General features: G+C 42.1%; 1 protein-coding gene across 1 annotated transcript in view; it reads left to right on the forward strand.

Moving 5' to 3' along the window:
• ARHGEF28 (Rho guanine nucleotide exchange factor (GEF) 28) overlaps positions 1 to 18,383 on the forward strand; it is a 99,076-nt gene extending 80,693 nt beyond the window's left edge. The window contains exons 37-38 of the mRNA XM_010582869.1: positions 1,400 to 1,700; positions 18,223 to 18,383. Coding sequence (XP_010581171.1) covers positions 1,400 to 1,700; positions 18,223 to 18,383 — 462 coding nt within the window. The remainder of the gene's footprint in view (positions 1 to 1,399; positions 1,701 to 18,222) is intronic.
• Positions 18,384 to 18,627: the final 244 nt, after the last annotated feature.

Here is an 18,627-nt window from a genome sequence, read left to right on the forward strand (position 1 = left end):
TTTTTGCTCAGGTTTTCATTTTCACAAGAAAATCTGTAGAGCCTTTCTTTAGGCCATCACCTCCCTAGTTTTTCAGCTGGCAACTGACCCATAACGGGCAGTGACCATTTGGTGTCTAAGCCTGTGCCTGCATGAGGGGGTGAAGGGTTGGCCTCTGACCTCCCCCTTTTCATCTGGCTTTTGTGAACACTGTGTGAACATGACTTATCCATATATGCTTGCCCAGCCCAAACAAGGAAGACACTTCTTACTAGTATAGCTTGCAGTACAATTTTGACTTGTTTAGCAGTGCTTAAGAAGTGGATGGTAAAACTGAAACTGAACTTGCCTGTCACTTTTAATGGATGGGACTTCTGAAGTCTTTTGAGCAGAGGAAGTTGAAGAATGATAGCCTGATGCAGGGATGGCCGGAATTGCACAGACGGAGAGGCAAAATAATGAAATGCTGAGTGTCAGAGAGTAGTAGTTCTTAATCTAATATTTCATGTGTAAGACTACTTGTATTTTTATTTCAAGTAAACTGCATGGCTTTGGATGCATTCCAGGCCTTGGGATCATCTTTGTCCTGCGTTTTCCACTACCGTACTCCCTGCAGGAGCAGGGCTGGCTGGGTGGTTGCCAGTCAGCCAGTATTCCTAGCCCAGTGTTTTCACCATTACACTGAACCTAGCTTGTTTTGGATGACCAAACATTGCAGTAACTCACACTGCTACTGCTGCTTTTTTGTGAGCTCAGCCTTGATAAACAGCTCCAGGCAGGCAGTCTTTGCAGGAGTTGCATTTGCAGCCCCTGGGAGCCACGTCCACTTGCTGAATGCTGTTTGCCATCCCCAATTTGACTGCTGCAGTCCTGTTCTCTATGATTACCTGTCTACGTGAGGTACAGTGTTATTTTTGGATTGCAGTGTACATAGATTTATATACGTGAAGTGGCACCTCGTTGAGCCATGGGGCAAAATGTTAACCCCCTCAAAGGAGTCAGCAATGCTCAGTGCATTCCAGGTAGCAACCCTTTGTTATTTGCTATTTTGCAATTATTAATGAGTTTTCCTGCGTTTTGAGGGGAGCTAAGGCAAAATGTACTAGTTTATAACTGTTTACTCCTGAAAGCACATCCAATTTAACATGTTTTGAGGTTAACTTCTGGGAAATGAGGTGACTGTTGGCTATGAATCCCCATTCTGTCTGGCAGTTAATTTTATGTATCCTGGTATAAGGATTCTTCAGGACGATGCTCGTAGTCATATGGTTTAGCTCTAGGTGATCCTGTGAGGAGCAGGGAGTTGGACTTCATGATTCTTATGGGTCTCTTTCAACTCAAGATATTCTGTGATTCTGTGATTCTGGTGCTGGACAAAAGTGAAAATGCTGTTCTCTGGGTTTTTTTCCCCCTTCTGCAGATAATGGGACATAATCAATTGGACAGCTTACATGGCGAAAATACATTCTACTTAAATGAAGCTGTTGTGTATGTGTCTCTAAGCAGTCTCAACAGATCAGATTCTTCTCTCGTTTATGAGGATGGTGTGTATGGGCTGAACATCTCAAATTCTGATAGAGCAAGGACTAGTGAAAATCAGGTGGACCTCAAAGTGGACACTTCTTGTCAGCCAGCGTTAACCAGTGCACTGTGGAAATCCACTGGTCCTTACCAGCAGATGTCTTTTTCCAGCAAAACCATCAAGGATGCCTTTAATAATGGTAATTAACACTTTATTTAATTAACAAGTAGTATGGGCAGTTTGCCACCTCGCAGAATGAATAATCCCAGGAATGAAGATGGTGGAAGCAATAGATTTTGCTAAAACAATTGCATGCTACTTTGCAAGCTTGTTGAGGGTAGGTGAGAAAATGAGGAGAACAGAAATGCAGAAAACTTGAAAAAAAGCCAGAAAAACCCTGTTTGTGTTTGTATACCAGTACTCAGAATGTTATTCCCTCCGAATCCTTTCCCAATGCTTTTTTACTTGGGTTTGGTTTTTTTGTGAGCTGAAGTCACTCTTACTGTTTCGAGTGCATTTTATTGGCTGTTTTAGAACATATGTGCATTACTTGATGATTTCTAGTTAGAATAACTTTTGATTGACCATCTTAAAATGATAATCAGTGGTCAAACACCCTCTGAAAGACTCCGTAGTTTTGGAAAGAAAATTACATCACTTTTAAGGGATAATACAATATTTGACAATAAGTTTCCATGTTAGTAAAAATAACTCTTACTGCATTACCTTTCTTTATTCTTGTATTTTACCAGAATCCCCAAAGATACGTAGATTGCATGGCAGTTATTGATGGTGATTACCAAAATGAGTGGAAGAGGCCACCTATTTAAGCACTGCATTGCATTGAAAATTCCCTGAAGAACTTAAAAATACACTAATGAGAAACTCTAAACTATCTGGGTTTTATTTCTCATGGTGCACAACCCTGGTTTTGATCTGATTTGGTGTCTGCATTCTTTGATTATTGTGAGAGTTGTAGAGCAGCATGTAAAAAACACAGCAGCTAAAAGTCTTAGGGGACAAAGGTGTGCTTTTAGTGTAATAGATTAAGTAATTTGGTGGGATTTTCCTGCACAGTTGTGAAATTCACGTGAGACATGGCAAGTCAACACTGCAGCAGTGCCCAAGCTCCCATTTTTTCTGCAGCTGGCAGTGCAGGATGACTTCTGTCCTAACATCAGCTGCATGCAGGTCAGGTCACAGCAAAGACCAGTGAGCAGCAGGATCAGAAGTTGAAAACATACACAGGTACAATGGTTTTTAACTGTCTTAGGCCAAACCTTGAAGTTGTTCAAATAAAAAGTCCTTGATTAAGGCACCTGCTGCTTAGTACTCCTTGTGATGTATTAAGCAGGCATCCACTACAGCCTTTCTAGTCCTTGGTACATGGATTGCCAAAATAGCATTTTATAATCAAAGGTAGGGCAGGCTAGCCTCATCACGACAATCAGCAAACCAAGCTGATTAGTAAAAGAGATTAATATTTCTAAAAATGCCTAAACAATTAGCCTGGTGAAACTTGTTCTAGTTTGACTGAAGTTGTCATTTTAGTAATAGGTTAGCTAAGGTAGCGCAAATTTTAAAAGGAACACATATGTGGGTTTAAACCTCTCAAAAGTGGATTAGCTTGCACTGGCAAACATTCAGATGCAAGCTAACCAGGATACTTTCTACTGAGCCCACATAAGAGTGTCTGGTTTAATTAAACTGGCTTGTACCAGTTTAATTGCACTGATTCTAAGATAAGCTGGTGGAGCTTCAGTATGTAAAGATGCCCTTCACCTACAATGGGCCAGCTTTGTGTTCAGTGGCTGTCACTGCATCTTTTGTAAACATCCTTATCTTGCCCTGGTAGTGGGGCACCGGTGCAGTCCCACCAGCCTGCGGACCAGCACTGGCTACAAAGTCTGCCCAAGAGGTAGGGTAAGAGGCTAGTGTGAGTCTCTCTGGCTATGTCATGTCTGTAAAACCTGCAGTTACTGCTTTGACTGAGTCACAAGGTGCCTTTGGCAAAGCAGTGCAGCAAATCCTTGCAGCATCCTGATGGTGTAGATGGTGCTGCGAAGCCCCCTGGCGCGTTGCTGGAGCAGGCAGGGCTGAGAGCCTCCCCCAGAGAGATATGCCATCACATTCCACAGTCACATTTGTGATTTGGAGGGTGACAAGCATTCTATGCTCTGATCATGCAGTGCATGAGCCTGCACAATTCACACTTGCTTCTGTCATGCATCAGGAGCCCACTGTATGGGGAGCGGGTAATGAGAAGAACACTAAACTTCCCCCCTGAAAGACAGATGGCATCTGAAGCCCCAGCAAATGGCTCTGCACATGGAAATGAAATAAATCACTTGTTCCTAAGCAATGTGAATCAAGCTGAGCAGTATGAAAGTTTCATACAAGGAAGCTGATTTCCCTTTTTTGGGGTTGTGGTTGTTTTTTTTTTTGCTATGCTTTTTCCCCAAAGAGTTGAGCAGAGTTTAAGAAGGTCTCTAAACTTGTGCTTCCATTTCCTGACACCTCTGCAGGATATAGTCAGTTCCGATCACTGTGAAGGAAAACCAACAGAGATGCAATGAGAGAAAGACTAGAAAGAATTTTAAAGTTATCTGAAACTTTTAATATTTTCATGTGGATGAATGTTTCATGACATTTTACTGCATTTTTCAACCAGCTCTATGTATAAAGTCTCATAACCATCTTTCAAAAAACATTCCTAAGTAATAAGTCAAAAGAGAACTAAGAAACAAATACTGAGTATGGTTTACTGGAAATAGCCACGTACCAGATACATGGCCAGATCTTGCATATAGTAAGTTTTGTGTGTACACAAAAGGAATTTCTTTGTTTTGATTAATTCTCCTAGAATTATTAGGCATCTTGTAAGAAGTCTGGCCTGTCAAAAAAACCTTAAATTATTTAATGAGAAACACCACCTGAACATGTTGTCAAGGAGTTAATCATGCTGCATTCTACCGTATGTTAAGTACTATGCAATTTAGCTTCATAAATACACTCAGATGGAAACGGCTACATTCCTCCAGTGCATAATTTTCCATTCATATTTTCTAAGGTAAGACATATGTCTCTTCACATAGCTAGCATCATGAGTATATATCATTGTTTTATGTGTATGGGAGGGAACTTTACTAAAGACCTTGGGGCAAGTTCCCACAAAGCTGAAACTGGCACAAGTACACTCGCTAGAAAAGGTGTGTCAGTCAACAGGAGGAGAATATGATTGAAAGAAAAATGTGTTAATGCTTTACACTAATGGTTATGAAATTATCTGCATGAAAGAAGACAAGTACTTTGGCTAATTAGGAATCGGGAAGTATAGGTTTTGTGTCAGACTAGACTGAGAATTGAATAAATTACTCTTGCATTTAATTGACATGTCAGGTTAACTAGCTGAAGTGATGCCTAAGGATTTACCTATGGATTCACCTCTTTGATTTCAGGAATCAGTGCATTTTTAATTCTTTTAAGCTTTGAAGTGAGTAGCATTGTTCACTGGTATTGCCTTTAATTTTTTTTATTCAGATGTTGTAGCTACAGGAATAGAGTTAAAAAGTGATAGATCTGGAAAACTGCACTGAAACTTGATTGTGGGAGATTTTTTTTCCCCAGACATTTGCAGTGTTAGCATGAAAAATCTTTATGCATGATGGAGTGAAAAATATAATTTAAATCTTTATGGGGAACATAGAAAAACCTGTGATCTCCATAAACAGCCAAATGCAAAACAGGAAGCAAAAATGGGGCTCTTTGATTAATGTGATTTTAATCTTATTTTAAAGGACAGAAATTTGTACATGTATGCATATGAGCAAATGAGATGGCTTGATTTTGGCAAAATAATCTGTTTATAGTGGTTTTCATCAAAGAAAGTGGTTTCCAGAGATGTAAAATATTTTATTTGCAATAGAAAAAGCAAAAACCCCAGAAACAATGAGTAGTATCCTATAACTCCATTTTTTCCCCTTATTCTTTATAAGAAATTCCTTTCCTATTCCTTAAGGTGGATTGTGCTAATGGTGATTGCGCTGTTGAACCTGTTCTTAAAACTGTAGATCAGATTAATTTGTTTTAGTTTCCCATTGGTTATTGAGATGATGTTTAGAACAGCACGTTATTTTTTGGCTACCTTAACATCAGCTGTGGCCTAATGAGATTGTGTAAGAGTACCTGCATATGTTTCCATCAGGGAGGTTGAGGATGGCGCTGTATGTGCCTGGCTCTTTTCTCATATTTGTGTGAGATGAATTTGTTGCAGTCAGAAGAGGTGTACAATGTAAAGCTGATGCAAGTGTGGTAAAAACAGGTGAAATACGCTGTGCACTACAGTGTTAAAAAGCCGTCTGAAGATGTACAAGCTGTTTCCCCCTGGTTCCAAGTCAGCACAGGATTTTGGCAAGGGGTGAAGCTCAGTAACTCAGGGCCTTATTCAAATAAGCATAGCTACTGCTGCCAGCACTGGAGGTGGTTAATGGGATCCCATATTGAGGACTTTGTTGAATAAGATCGCTTTCATCAATTGGAACCTGTTAAATAATGACTAGCTTCCACAAAGAAAGTCTTCACTGTTCTGCATATGTGACTGTTGTGAGTTAATTCCTGTACTATTGCTGCTGTATGAACTCCTCCTGAGTATATCCGACCTGTTTGTCTTCTGAGCTTGAACGTAATTGTGCCCCATAGAGCACACACTTTACATGTCTCCTGTTTAAACAGCATCCTTCATAGCCAACAGCAGGCCAACCTCTTACCATCTGCGGAGTGGCATGTGAGGATGCTTTTCTGCCTATTTTGAGTTTTTCTGTTGTGTTTCACAATATTTTTTATAGTGCCGTTTTTTTCACTGTTTGCCCTGCACAGTGAGTGAATTCTTTCTGTTGCTCTTTCACTTGAGAAGAGGGAAGGAGGGAAGTCTTTTAAAAAGAAGGGATGACATGACTGTGGAGCTGCAGGTTTGTCAGAGAGCCTCCTGAGCAGATGTGATATTTTGAGCTACTTTAAACTTTCTGTCTTTTTTAATTGAGTAGAAGCCAAATTGAGAACATGCAATTAATTCCAAATTGCTCTTTATGCGTTCAACATATTCCTTCTACTCTTAGGATGGATGGCTGCATGGATGTGCACAGAGCCCATTCAGTGCTCAATATAAGTTATAATGAGAATAAAACGAAATGGAGCTATAAGAATATGAAGTTGAGTAACATTAGCACCTGCATCTCCCAAGTTCAAAATCACATTGATTTATTAGAACAAGTAAGATCTTACTTTTCACTCTGCAACAGATAACAGCAAATTTGCCTCCTCTGAGTTTTGTGCTCTGCCATAAGACATCAGTGTCTGTGGGATACTTGGTAGAAGTGAATCACAGGGGAAGTATTTTTTTCCTCTTGGGAATAACACTGCCATTTGTTTAAAGCAGATGGCAGAAGGGATTAAATCACATGGCAGAGTGATACTAAAGTAAAAAATATGTCATTATATGTTATCTGCAATTAGTATATTTCAAGTAACGCTTTTCAGCTTTGCAGCACTAGGGTTTGTAGTTCTGTTACTAATTTTCTCATCTCAAAACACTTTTTCTCATTTCTGAACATAACCACAGTAGATGCAGCAGTATTACATAACCTTTTAATTAAGGCAGTTAATGATGTGCTGGTTTTATTTGTATGCTTAATGTAAGTACCGAATTTCCTGTGTAATGCCTGTCTGATTTTATTCTTTCTAATATCTTCTCATTTAGAGCTCATTCATTAGAAGAGAAGTTTAAAATAGTGCACGTCTTTAAGGTGATGAATGGAGGGAAGAGATTGTCCATCCCTGTCTTTTGAGGTACCACTGGTGTTGGTGTAAATCTGCACATCATACTCAGGGTTTCATTGCCTGCAGACTTCTTAAACGACAACAGGACAATGGCCAAATCTTTCTCATTTTCCTCATATTTACAGTTCCTGCAACTTAAGTGCAATGGTTTTTGAAGTCAGTGGAATTACTGGCACCAATGAAACTGGAATGGTTTGGCCCATATCTCTTACATGCAGATCTGCTCTTTACTTAGGTGAGGGTGTTCCAATAGATACGGGTTTTAGGGAAGTGGAAGGAGAGAAAGGATCATGATTTGAAGCAGAAGACCCTGGGCAGGGGGTCTTTTGCCAGACAACTGGTTTGTAGTGAAGCAGCTCCAGCTCAGGGTTGTGCAGAGCTGTGACTTTGGCAGCAAGTCCACAGGGAAAGAGGTGATCTCTCAGGAAAAGCAGTCACAAAACAAGAGTCTTGCTAATTGTTGTTTGATGTCAGGAAGATTCCTTGGGAGGTCCGTGCTTTCGTCAGGTAATGTGATCTGTGGGTGGAGACCTGGTTGCGTGCCCTGCTTTAGTACATTAAAATTGTTTTGTATACGTTTTATAATGGAGTTAGAGCCTGAAATAGATGCACAAGTATGAATAAATAATGCATCCTAATGGCTGGGAGAAGCTGTTTATGGATGATCACATTTTGCAAGATACTGAGTATGCAAACACACCCTGTAAAATCATGTAGCTGAATCACCAAGTGTATCTGGCTTATTTTGAAAAGTACAATCTCATTTTAATTATTTAGTATAATACTTTACATATTCCAGGAAATGGCCTGTAGCATGTTTTATAAAAGTAATGAAGTCTTAGTAATATGAAACCTCCTCAGCAGCATCTGCTGTTAAATATTTATTGAGAAACTGGGGAGGATTGTCTGTCTTTTACTGGCATTCATCACAGGAGCACCCAGTTGCCTTCCACATAAATTATATTGGCCATAGCCAAACTACTAGAGGAGATTTTGTGAAGTATCTTGTTCTGCCTCCCCAGATGCTATAGAAAACTTTCCTTTGGGTGTAAATTTTTGGTGGCACAGTAGATGGGAGGAGTGTTGGTGCTGTTTTGGAAGTTGGTTTTAGTTTAATCGAATAGCAAGACTTCCAGCAGTCACCTGCCAAGATTCCTTAAGCGTCCCTTGGAAGTTTGATCTAGAGCTGGAACGTAAATGATACAAAAGTAAATGCGATTTGGCTGTATTCGTTTAGGGTCTGCCATAGAAAAATAAAAGAAATCCATGTGCCTTTAAAAGTAATTGAATATATTCCATGTTAAAGAATACATGACAGACAGGGAAAGTAGTATATTTGGCAAGGATGAAAAGAGATATATTTTTTTTCTTCTTTTAATTGAGATTGAGAATTGCATGATAGTTGTTGCTGACAGCAGGAACTGCAGAGAAGCTGTCTCCTGTGCACAGCCGCAATGGGAAGGGGATGATGGCCTAAGAAAGGCTTCTGCGTTAAACACAGACAGTTTTGAACTGAAGGTGAAAATGAATGCAGGAGGGTGTTTTAAACATAGCATCACTTTTTTTCTGCTGTGGGGAAGCAGCCTGCTCTCTGGAGTGGTGGGATGGGACTGGTGCAGAGCTGGAGTGCATGAAGCGAAGGAGTGGGAAGGCAGAGGAGGGAGTCGGACCAAAGCAGAGCCACGGTTTACAGAGGCTCAGCTGCGGGACTAGAGATGAAGACAACTTGTAGTAAAGGCAAGGTAGAAGGAGGTGGTGATGAATTGGGGCTTAAGGGTAAGGTCAGTGTTGCCCATAGTGGAGAGAAGTGGGAGCAGAAGCAAGGAAAGTGGATCCAAGTACGTTCCGTGCACTCAAGGAAAGCGCTTGGCTGAAGGGATGGAGGCACATGCTTATTTGATAATTGTGCTTTTTTCTGGCTTTGATGTACAGTTTTCCCCTTAGCTTTTATGCACACTGTTTTCACAGCAGTTATATATTCACAGAGCATTTAGCAAACAATTAAAAAGGGCACCCATTTCAAAATATTCGATCACACCCTGAAATTTCTTATGGTTACAATGCAAAACTTGGGGAATGTGCAACTTTTCAGTTTTTGCTGTTTTTTTCAATGACTGCAAGAAGAAAACATCAGTGCACATGCTTTGTGCCAACCTGAATAAAAATGGATAAAAATGGCTGTGCTAATACTCAAAACTGCAGTCAAAATTTAGCAACTATTTCCCTGTGTTTTGAGCTCAGGGGAGAACAAGTATCTCTGTGACTATCAGATTAGAAGCTTCTCTCAGGTGCTCACTTTTATAGTACTGCCCATATTTTTTCCTGCATTAATCAACAAGCAGCAGCTTCTATTAAAGGGTAAGATTAGCATGTAATTGATTTGAAACAGGTCCTTTGCCTTATTTTATGCTTCTGCAGCAGTTCTATATATTGGCTTAGTATTCCTCTGCCACTTACTTTGAGTTTTGATCTCATCATCTTTTATGAGTAAGAAGTGATGGATCTGGCCTGGTTTTAGGAAACTACCATACAAACCCAAGGTGCTTAGGAGGACACTTGAGAGTGTTTTATAAATGATCTCCCCCTTTTGGCTTTTGTTACAGAGTTGTGCCCTTCTGCTACTCAAGAAAATGTTTGCCAAAGTCCAAAGCACTCTCCTTTGTGTTGCACCTGAAAGACTGGCCAAAAGCTGGGGACTAAACCGATTGTTTGCCAAGGTCTTTGATTTAATGTTTATTTCAAAGCAAAACTGTAGTTAAAAAAACCCAAACAACCAAAACCATCCCTAAAATATGAAGCAAAGTTAATCAGCACAATAATGTCTGTCTGTGGTAACAGAGAGCTGAAAAGAATAGTTTTGATGTGTAAATGTCCCCTTTTGTTTCAAAGGGAGTGAGTTCATGTGCCAGAGACATTGTTTTTTTCAGGGTTAATGCTAACTGTTTCTCTCTTCAGGAGGGAGGGAGAGGAAGCTTCACTGCAGTGTTTTACGTGCAGGGTGCAAATTGGGATGGTGGGCAAGGGAGGTGTGGGGATGTACTGGCTGGCGGCAGAAAGAGGGGCTGGTTTCATCGTCTGCCGAGTCTTTGGAAATGCTGCTTGGGTCTGTAACTTTATGGGATTTCTCTTTCTCCAGCAAGCATTCAAGCAGGAGCGTTACCCACTGACCGCAGTTTGTTTTGACTTCAGCCCACTGGCCAGATGCCTTCTGCAGATTATGGGCCGGGGTAGACAGTTGCAGCCCGCTTCAGATAGACCCATATTAGACACCTGAACGAAGAGGCTGCAGGATTTTCCCCAAGCTTTCCCGCTGTGATGGTCAGCGGACAGGCGAGTCACCCCTGGCCCTGGAGAGGTGCCCTGCATGGGACGGCGGGCACGCTGCTGGGTGCTGGGTGGAGCAGCAGCCCCACGCCGGCAGCTGGTCACGTTCCTTGTGATCCTTTGTAGGAAGGGTGTTCCTGGGGTTTTATGGTTATTTTCTCTTGATCATTTGAGTGCAGCTGTGTTTAATGAGCTGGAAAAGAAGTAGGTCAATAAAACATGTGTTCGTTGTTAGCAGAATACCTGTTGGACCATGTGTGTGTCTGTAATTGACCATCTAAAGCTTCAAAGCTTAGCACAAAGACAATTTAATAGGGAATTCATACCTAAATAAATTAATGTTAAGCAGAAGCAGGCAGCTGGCAGGCAGTATGCCCTGCCAAGGTGAGACTGTGGGTATTTAATGCACAGACAAGTTATGATTTCAAGTCAGACCTATTTTTAAGTCTCTCTTATTGATATGTATTAAAAACCAGCATGCCAAAAATAGTTTAAAATCCATGTGCTTTAAAGCCAACACAACTGATAACATAGCCGTGTAAGTAGGTTAAAATTTTAAATTATTTCAACCTAGAGGCATGCTATGAACTTGATGTTAAAGTGGTATCACTGGCAATGTCTGAGCTTGAGATATTTTAAAAATCTTTCCTTTGATAACACCAGTGTTAGAAATAGTGTGATTACTGGGCTTTAATAAAAGAAGAGATGGCTGCATCATCACATGACTCCAAAACCTGGAGCTTTAAGATGGGTATCAGATGTTGGAACCATTATGGAGCTTTGTGATAAAGCAGTTCTAGTGGAATAAACGTAAATTTTGTCTTAGCCAAGAATTTGGTCCAAATTCTCTAGACCAAACTTCTCTAAAAAATTATGAGGCAAAACCTGAAAACTGAATTGCATTGTTTTACCTAAGCCAACAACTAAACAAAGAACAGAGACATGCAGATTAATGACATTTCCAGTAATTTTACCATGATCAAAAAATCCAAAGTACAGATGTGAAGAAGAGTTATGTTTCAGATCTTATTCATGATAGACTTTGAATTATTTCTGTCCTCTGTCTTGTAACAAAAAAGCACCAAAACCTGATGAGACTAATTAACATAGGATCTGTTACGATCTAATTGTTCATCTGCTTTTTGTGAAAAGACTTCTTATTCATGAAGGTGCTTGTTTGCCTAAGAAATGCAGCTGCTGCTTTTTCACGGGGTTGGGCTGGTTAAAAGTAAATGGCAGCATTAAAATTCTCAGATTGATTTCCTGCCTTATTCAGTCAGCTGGGAAATGGATTAGGCTATTTCCTTGGTAGCTTCAGGGTCAAAATATTTTTCCCAGTGCTTTGAGACCTGGTACCACATACAGTTCCTGCTGTGAAATCAGATTTACTGAGGTGCGAAGGCCTGGTTTTTCCATGGTGTTTGGGACCTCGGCTCCCAGTCAAACTGCTCAGAATTGTCCTCAGATCCTCAAAGCTTATAGATGGCTTCTCTGTACGAAGTGGTCTGAACCTGCACGGCAGCAGCAGTATCCTGGCTGTTCCAGGGCCCCAGTGGGTCCGGTGCTGCTGTGTGGCGTTCCCTTTCTCCCACCAACCACCAGCTCCATAAACAACCGAACCGCTAGTATGGAAAAAATCCATCTCAAATTGGGTAAGTCTTAGTAGGCACTAAAAAAATCAAATCATCACCAGGAGGAAAGGGAGAGGGGCCTGGAGTTCCCTGGGGAATCGTCCATCCGTAATGAATCTGCATGGAAACCACTGGGAGCATCATTAGAGACAAAGAGGTGCTGTGGAATTTGCTGGTGGGCACTTTCTGTGGAGCTCATGGGAGTTAGGCTGCCGTTTACTGTTGAACTGTAATGGCAAATGAGAGCCTGTTGCCGTTGAATTCCTTTGAATATCCCAGACCCAGTAGACTTAGCACTGTTTTTTAGGTGTCTGCTTGTGCTTTGCATTATGCATGAGTGCCAGTGGGGGGATTAAATACAGCAGCTCTGCCATTTCAAATAGCTTTGGCCTGAAGTTGATGTGTCGGCTGTCAGTCCAGGTGAACTTGGTATAAAAACTGGTACCAGTTATTAAAAATAAATGGTAAACCCAAAACCTAACTCTGCATGTTTTCAGAGGAGTGTTTTGAGAATCTTTAACATATTTGTTGCTAAAAGTGGCATAAATTTCTCTTCATTTAATGAAATTTCATTTTGTAAAGAAGGCCAACATGTGACACAGATCTCTGAAAGTCACAGCAAATTAATTCAGTGTATACATGCAGTTTCTACAAAATCCATGTGGTGAGTTCCCCCCAAACTTACACCACCCCCCACCCCCCACTTTTTCGAGGGGGAACAGCTGGGAAGGAAAAAACCACAAGTATCTAACCCGGCCTGATGTCAGAGCTGACCCAGCTTTAAGGAGGAGTTTGAATCGGAGGCCTCGTAAGATCCCTTCCAATTTGAGTTATCCTGTGATGCTGTGAAATTAGGGTTAGAGCTGAAGGAGGAAAACTAAGGACTTTCTATTAAAACCACAGGGACTCACGAGGGCTTTTTTGCCTGGAGTGTTCCTAGTGCCTTGATAATGTCTTCCTGTCCTTCCCATAATCATCGCTGTGGGCACTCTAGGCTTACCTGAAGAGCTCTGATCCTCCGGGGAGAGAGGAGGGGTGAAGGAGAAAATCTGTGGCATTTATTTGATGTGGAAGTGCTTACATCCTATGACAACAGATGGAAGGTGAGAATCAGTGTGACTAATGAGTTGTTTACTTGGCTATTGTATCCCAACTCCCCCCCCACCGGAGCATGGGCTGTGTGTGTTTTGGTATGTATTGATCTCAGATTCCTGCAAATGCCATTGCTTTGTGCTTCACCTTCCGAGCAGTTTATGCAATGCCACTAATCCTGTCTCTTAGTGCTACAGGAAGGGTAGGGTATGGTAGTTAGGATGCGGAATGCCACTTTTTTTCATTTCCTGTACAACATCAGCATGTTTTTAGCCAGGAGCTCTCATTTCTCCTAGTTTGGACCCAGACCCCATTTGGAGAACCGAGATGTCCTTAAAAACTCCTGTGAAAGCTGGCCCCACGCACTGCAGGCCTGCAGTCTGCTGTTATTGTTGTCTATAGGTTGCCTAGAAAAGTATTTTTATTTTGGGGGAGTGTCTCTCTGGAGTTTCCTGATACCTATCCTCATAGTACCAGAGCTAAACTCATAGAGAACAGGGGGGAAATTGGATTTGTTTTTAATGTGGGATTTGGCAGTATGGGTCTGTATGCATGAGACAATTTGTGATTTTTTCCAGAATTTGTTAGAAACAGCCTCTAACCCCTTTTGAGAAAATTGGTGGGGGAGACAACAGGGAATGCCTGGGTTTTCTTTATTTAATGAAATGGTCTCAGCTTAGATAAAAAGGAGAAGGGGCTGGGCTTAAGTGGTATTTTGTGCTGTGGTGTGGCACTGCTGGGCTGAACAGGCTACATGGCCCCAAAATGTTGAAGTGCTGTCACAGATCACCACATACTTGGACTCCAGCCTCAAGCCAGTCCCTCTTTGCTGGGGAGTTTGACCAGCCCAACATTGAAAAAGTGGATTTTTCTGGTCAGCTGTGCCGTTCTTATCTAGGATATACACGGTGCAGCTGCGGATCTGGCTCTTTAGAAGAGAGTTACCTGCAGTGTTGTAGGAGAAATAAATTTTGCATAACTGAGAAGCAGGTAAAGGGTGTTTCAGTTTGCACATAAACTCCAGGGGCCAGGGTGCAATGAGATGCCAACAGCCCTTGGCCGCTGCAGAAGTTGGAGGGAGTGGGGAGCCGGGAGTCTCACAGAAGACCTCATAGAAGGGTCTGAGCTACAGCTCAGCTTTGTTAAAGCTTTGGAAATATGGGAATATTTTCTGCTCTTATATAAATATGAAGGAAAAATTGTGTTCCTTAGGTGTAAATGAGCAAGAGGAAGGCTGTGGCCAGGTAGTCAACTTCGCCTGTCCTTTCTGTGCAAGGGGTGCAGGAACAAGACAGCGGGCAGAGCCCAGCCCAGGCAGGAGGGGTGCAGGCAGAGGCAGTGGCAGCAGTTTTGCTGGGTACTAGTCTGGTGGGTGCGCTGTTGAGCTGAACACAGCCTGCCCGAGCATCACTCGACAGGTTGGAAGGGAGCAGAGGAAAGGGTAAGTAAACGCTGAATTTAAAGAAAGGGAATAATACAAAACTCATTTTGTGGCTGATGTTGGCAGGTGAGTTCCAGTCACAACGAAGGAGGCTCATAAAAGGCCGATGGTCCTTACTTACCTGGCTCGTGGTCCATACTGAGTTCTGACTGTCAGTCATAGCACAGCAGAGAACGGGGCTGGGGAGGTTCCCATGGGTGCCCCACCTGCCTGGGGAGCATGGGAGAACTTCCCAGCCATCACTTTCTGGTAGCAGCCCCCTTCACCAGCCTTCCTCTTCCTTGCTGTCTGCATGGATAATACCTTTTTTTTTTTTTTTTTTTTTTTGAGCATCCTCAGCTCTCAGAGTTCTTTAGTAGGCTGCAGCTGATGCTTTCAAGGCTTGTTGTGGAGGTTTCTTTCCTGTACTGGGAGAGCATTTAAAGAGGGGGATTTCTCCCACCATTCTCCTGCATGGGGCCAAGGGCAGCCGGTCCCTGTGCTGCACAGGGAGCTCAGGAGAGGCTTCTTGGTAGCTATCAGTGCTCTGCATAACAAGAACTGGTACTGGCTGGCGGATTGGTCCCCTTTCCCCACTTTCCCTTCACCTGAGGCTGTTATTACCAATTCTGGCAGTTCTTCCACCCTCCCCAAGCAGCCGCTGTCAGGATGCATCATGCTGCTGCCTGCGATACCAGCTGGTGTCCTGGCTCGGCTGCTTCCAGCATGGCACCTGGTAGGGAGTGATCAGGCACCCTCCCCACCAGCAGGCTGAGTATGTCAGCCCAGGGACACATTCTACTTTTATTAGGCAGAGCCTGTGTTGAGTGCCACCTGAAGCACAGCCAAAACCAGCCCCTTCCCTCCTCAGTTGGATTAAGCACAACGTTTTCAGCCTGAGAAGCCACTGATCACCCCAGCAGCAGCTGGGCTCTCACCTCCTGGGTGCTCTTCTGCTGTTCAGGTTCTCTGGGTGCAACAGAATTTGGGGGGAAAAAAGAGAAAAAAAAAAAGAATAAAAAAAGCAGCTAAACTAGTGGTAAATCATTTGTTTAGATAGTGACAGAATCTGATTTGTTTTTCCAGAATGCTGACAGTTTCCACTGCTCAGCTCTGCTGCTTGGAGTTGTAACAGTTAATGAGAAATGGTTTGGAAACAGCTACTGTTTTAATTGGTGAAGCAATTACTGTTTAGTTTTGATGGTGGCAAATAACTGCATGTAAGGTGTTTCTCTTTCTTTTCTGGGTTTTTTCAAATTTGTAATTAGGCTTCTCCAATTATGTACTTCATAAACTTTGGAAACAGATCTTTCAAATAAGTGCTTACTGCCTGATATTCTTATGCACATAACTTTGTTAAGGTGAATAGACTCACAGGACTTAAAAGGAATATTAATGTGGGCAGAATTACCCCAAAATATAAGTGTTTAGAGGTTGAGGACCTTCCACTGGTAGGGCTCTTTTATTAAATAAATAAAACTGAAGTATCCAATTTACATAAAGAAAAGCAGACGTAGGATATTTCTGGTTTCTTCTGTTGCTGCAAATTGTAATCTTTTTCTAATATGGGTATCAAAAAGAAGTAAATGCAAAAGTGATCTTTAATGAAGCAGGGCTGTTTGAGTAAGTTAGGAAGTCAAATCCTGCTGTGTTACATATTGCAAAGAACTTGCTGTAATCAAGACTTACTCTGGATTTTCACCAAGACCAAAACTTGATGCTTTAAATCCAGTGTAAAACAGTAAAAGGAAGGGAATGTGGGGTTAATTTTCTTAACATCCTGTGTCATCCCACTATGACCAAGCACCACTTGTGTATACATACCTTGCCCCTGCCACTGACCCTGCAGTCTCAGCTGCAGGTATAACATGTATGTGGCTTATGCTGGGAGCCAAAGCCCCAAAGCCTGTTTGCTCCCCCCAGCTGTATGAATGTCAAAGAGGAGAAGACGCTGAAGGCAGAGGCAGCGATGCGGTGTGTTCCCACGTGCCCATCGCATAATCATCTCCCACCGCTCCACCCACCCCATGGTGGGGAGCAGCTGGGGAGCCTAGGCTTTGCAGGGTGCCAGCAAGCTTGGTTTGCCTTAAACCCCTGCCTCAGTGAACAAGACTGGCGAAAGCCACATGTGCCAGGGGAATGGCAAGTGTGGGCAGGTGTCATTTTAAATTGCCGCCAGTTAGAGCGACATGGTGTGTAAAAAACCAAGTATCTCCTTTATAACAGATTTTCATTGCACATATGTGTGAGAAGGAGTAGGGACTAGAGCAGGCATGAAATGTCTTTTTAGCTCTCTGTATGAATGGCCAACGCTCAAAGGACCCCAGTGCTGGGTTTGCTTACTTCTGGGGCTACCCATGCTGTGGGAGGGGTGCCAAGCTCTCCTTCTTCCTGCAGAGTCCTTTTTGCAGAGGGTAACCCTCCTGATGTAAGAGCAGAGATCATTCTGGGCAAGATTACAGTGAGAAGTATTGCAGCTTGTCCATTGCAGACTTTTCTCTTCCCTAGGTACAAGGATACACGCTCCCTTGTTATACGGTTTGTTTTTATGGTAAAAAGTGCTTTGCAGAAATACAGATGTAGAAAAGCCAACTCCTAAGGTGTAGTTCCTGAGGGCCTGAAGTAGTACAGAAAGCTGGCGAGGGAGAAGACCCAACCGAAGTTATTTTTAAGTAGTGCACAGATCATCCCAAAAGCCTTCAGAGCTCAGTGCTGGAAAACAAGTACCTGATTCTCTGCATTTGCAGGAGAAAACTGGAAAGATAACAAATGAAGATCCTTAATAATTTCTTAGTGTTTGGGTGCAAGTATTATCTCCACGTCACACCTAAAGGATTGAGACAAGAATAGAGTAGGTAGTTTGTGCAAATAAACACAGATGAACTTGGCAGAAAAAGCTGAATGGTTATGCATCTGTTACAGACTGCAAGTGCCAGTCAATTAGACTTCTAACTGGGTTTACTCAGTTGATTCTTTTTCATCCGTAAAAGGGAGGCTTGCAAATAAAATTCTGCGTAGTGATGGAAACTGTATTAATTTTACAATTGTATTATTACTAATAAAGGTACTAATTATGTGCTGTATGTTTCTCTCCAGCCCAACTCTGACAGCATTTATGCCTTTCCATTTTTGTATGTCTGGTTAGTGAAGTATGGGTATAAATTTCTCTTATTGTTAAAATAGTGACAGTGATCATCCCTTGGATGACAGTGGACAGACTTGAACAGATTTCAGTAAACTTGGGTAAGGTATCTCTCACCAGGCTGTAGTATCATTTGTAATACAGCAGTGTGTTCCTTTCTAGACAGATGCAGCAAACTAGAAAATGGTGCTAATGAAAAAGTCAGAATTTGCTCTTTATGATGGCACGGGCATAGCAGAAGATGCATTGTCACATGGACTTCTCTTGTGCGTTACAGATCTGAATGCATCGCAGACCCAGGGTCCCCAAACAAGCATTCCAAACGAGGGATCCATCCAGCCACCACAGGTAGATGCACTGCTGCTGAACCACCAGCCTGAGAGCGTCCAAGATGCAGGAAGTGGAGGCAGAATAGAAGAGAAGATTGTTTACCTCTGATGGCTCATTTTCTAATCTCAGCAGCACTTTGGAAATACAATTGTGTTTGCTTTTCTAAATGTCCATAGTTGCTCTCTGTATGACCAAATGGCTTTAAGGATAGTATTTAATATTCAGTGCAAGATTTTCCCCATGATAAATATAACAATTAAGTTATTTTGAAGCCTTTGTTTTATAATCTTTAATTTATGACATGATTTCAAATGCTTTGCAAGAAGCAATGGGTAGCAGGGGAGGCGTAACA

Source organism: Haliaeetus leucocephalus, unplaced genomic scaffold, assembly GCF_000737465.1.
Source record: "Haliaeetus leucocephalus isolate CR32 unplaced genomic scaffold, Haliaeetus_leucocephalus-4.0 Scaffold849, whole genome shotgun sequence".
In the NCBI taxonomy this organism is placed as follows: Eukaryota; Metazoa; Chordata; class Aves; order Accipitriformes; family Accipitridae; genus Haliaeetus; species Haliaeetus leucocephalus.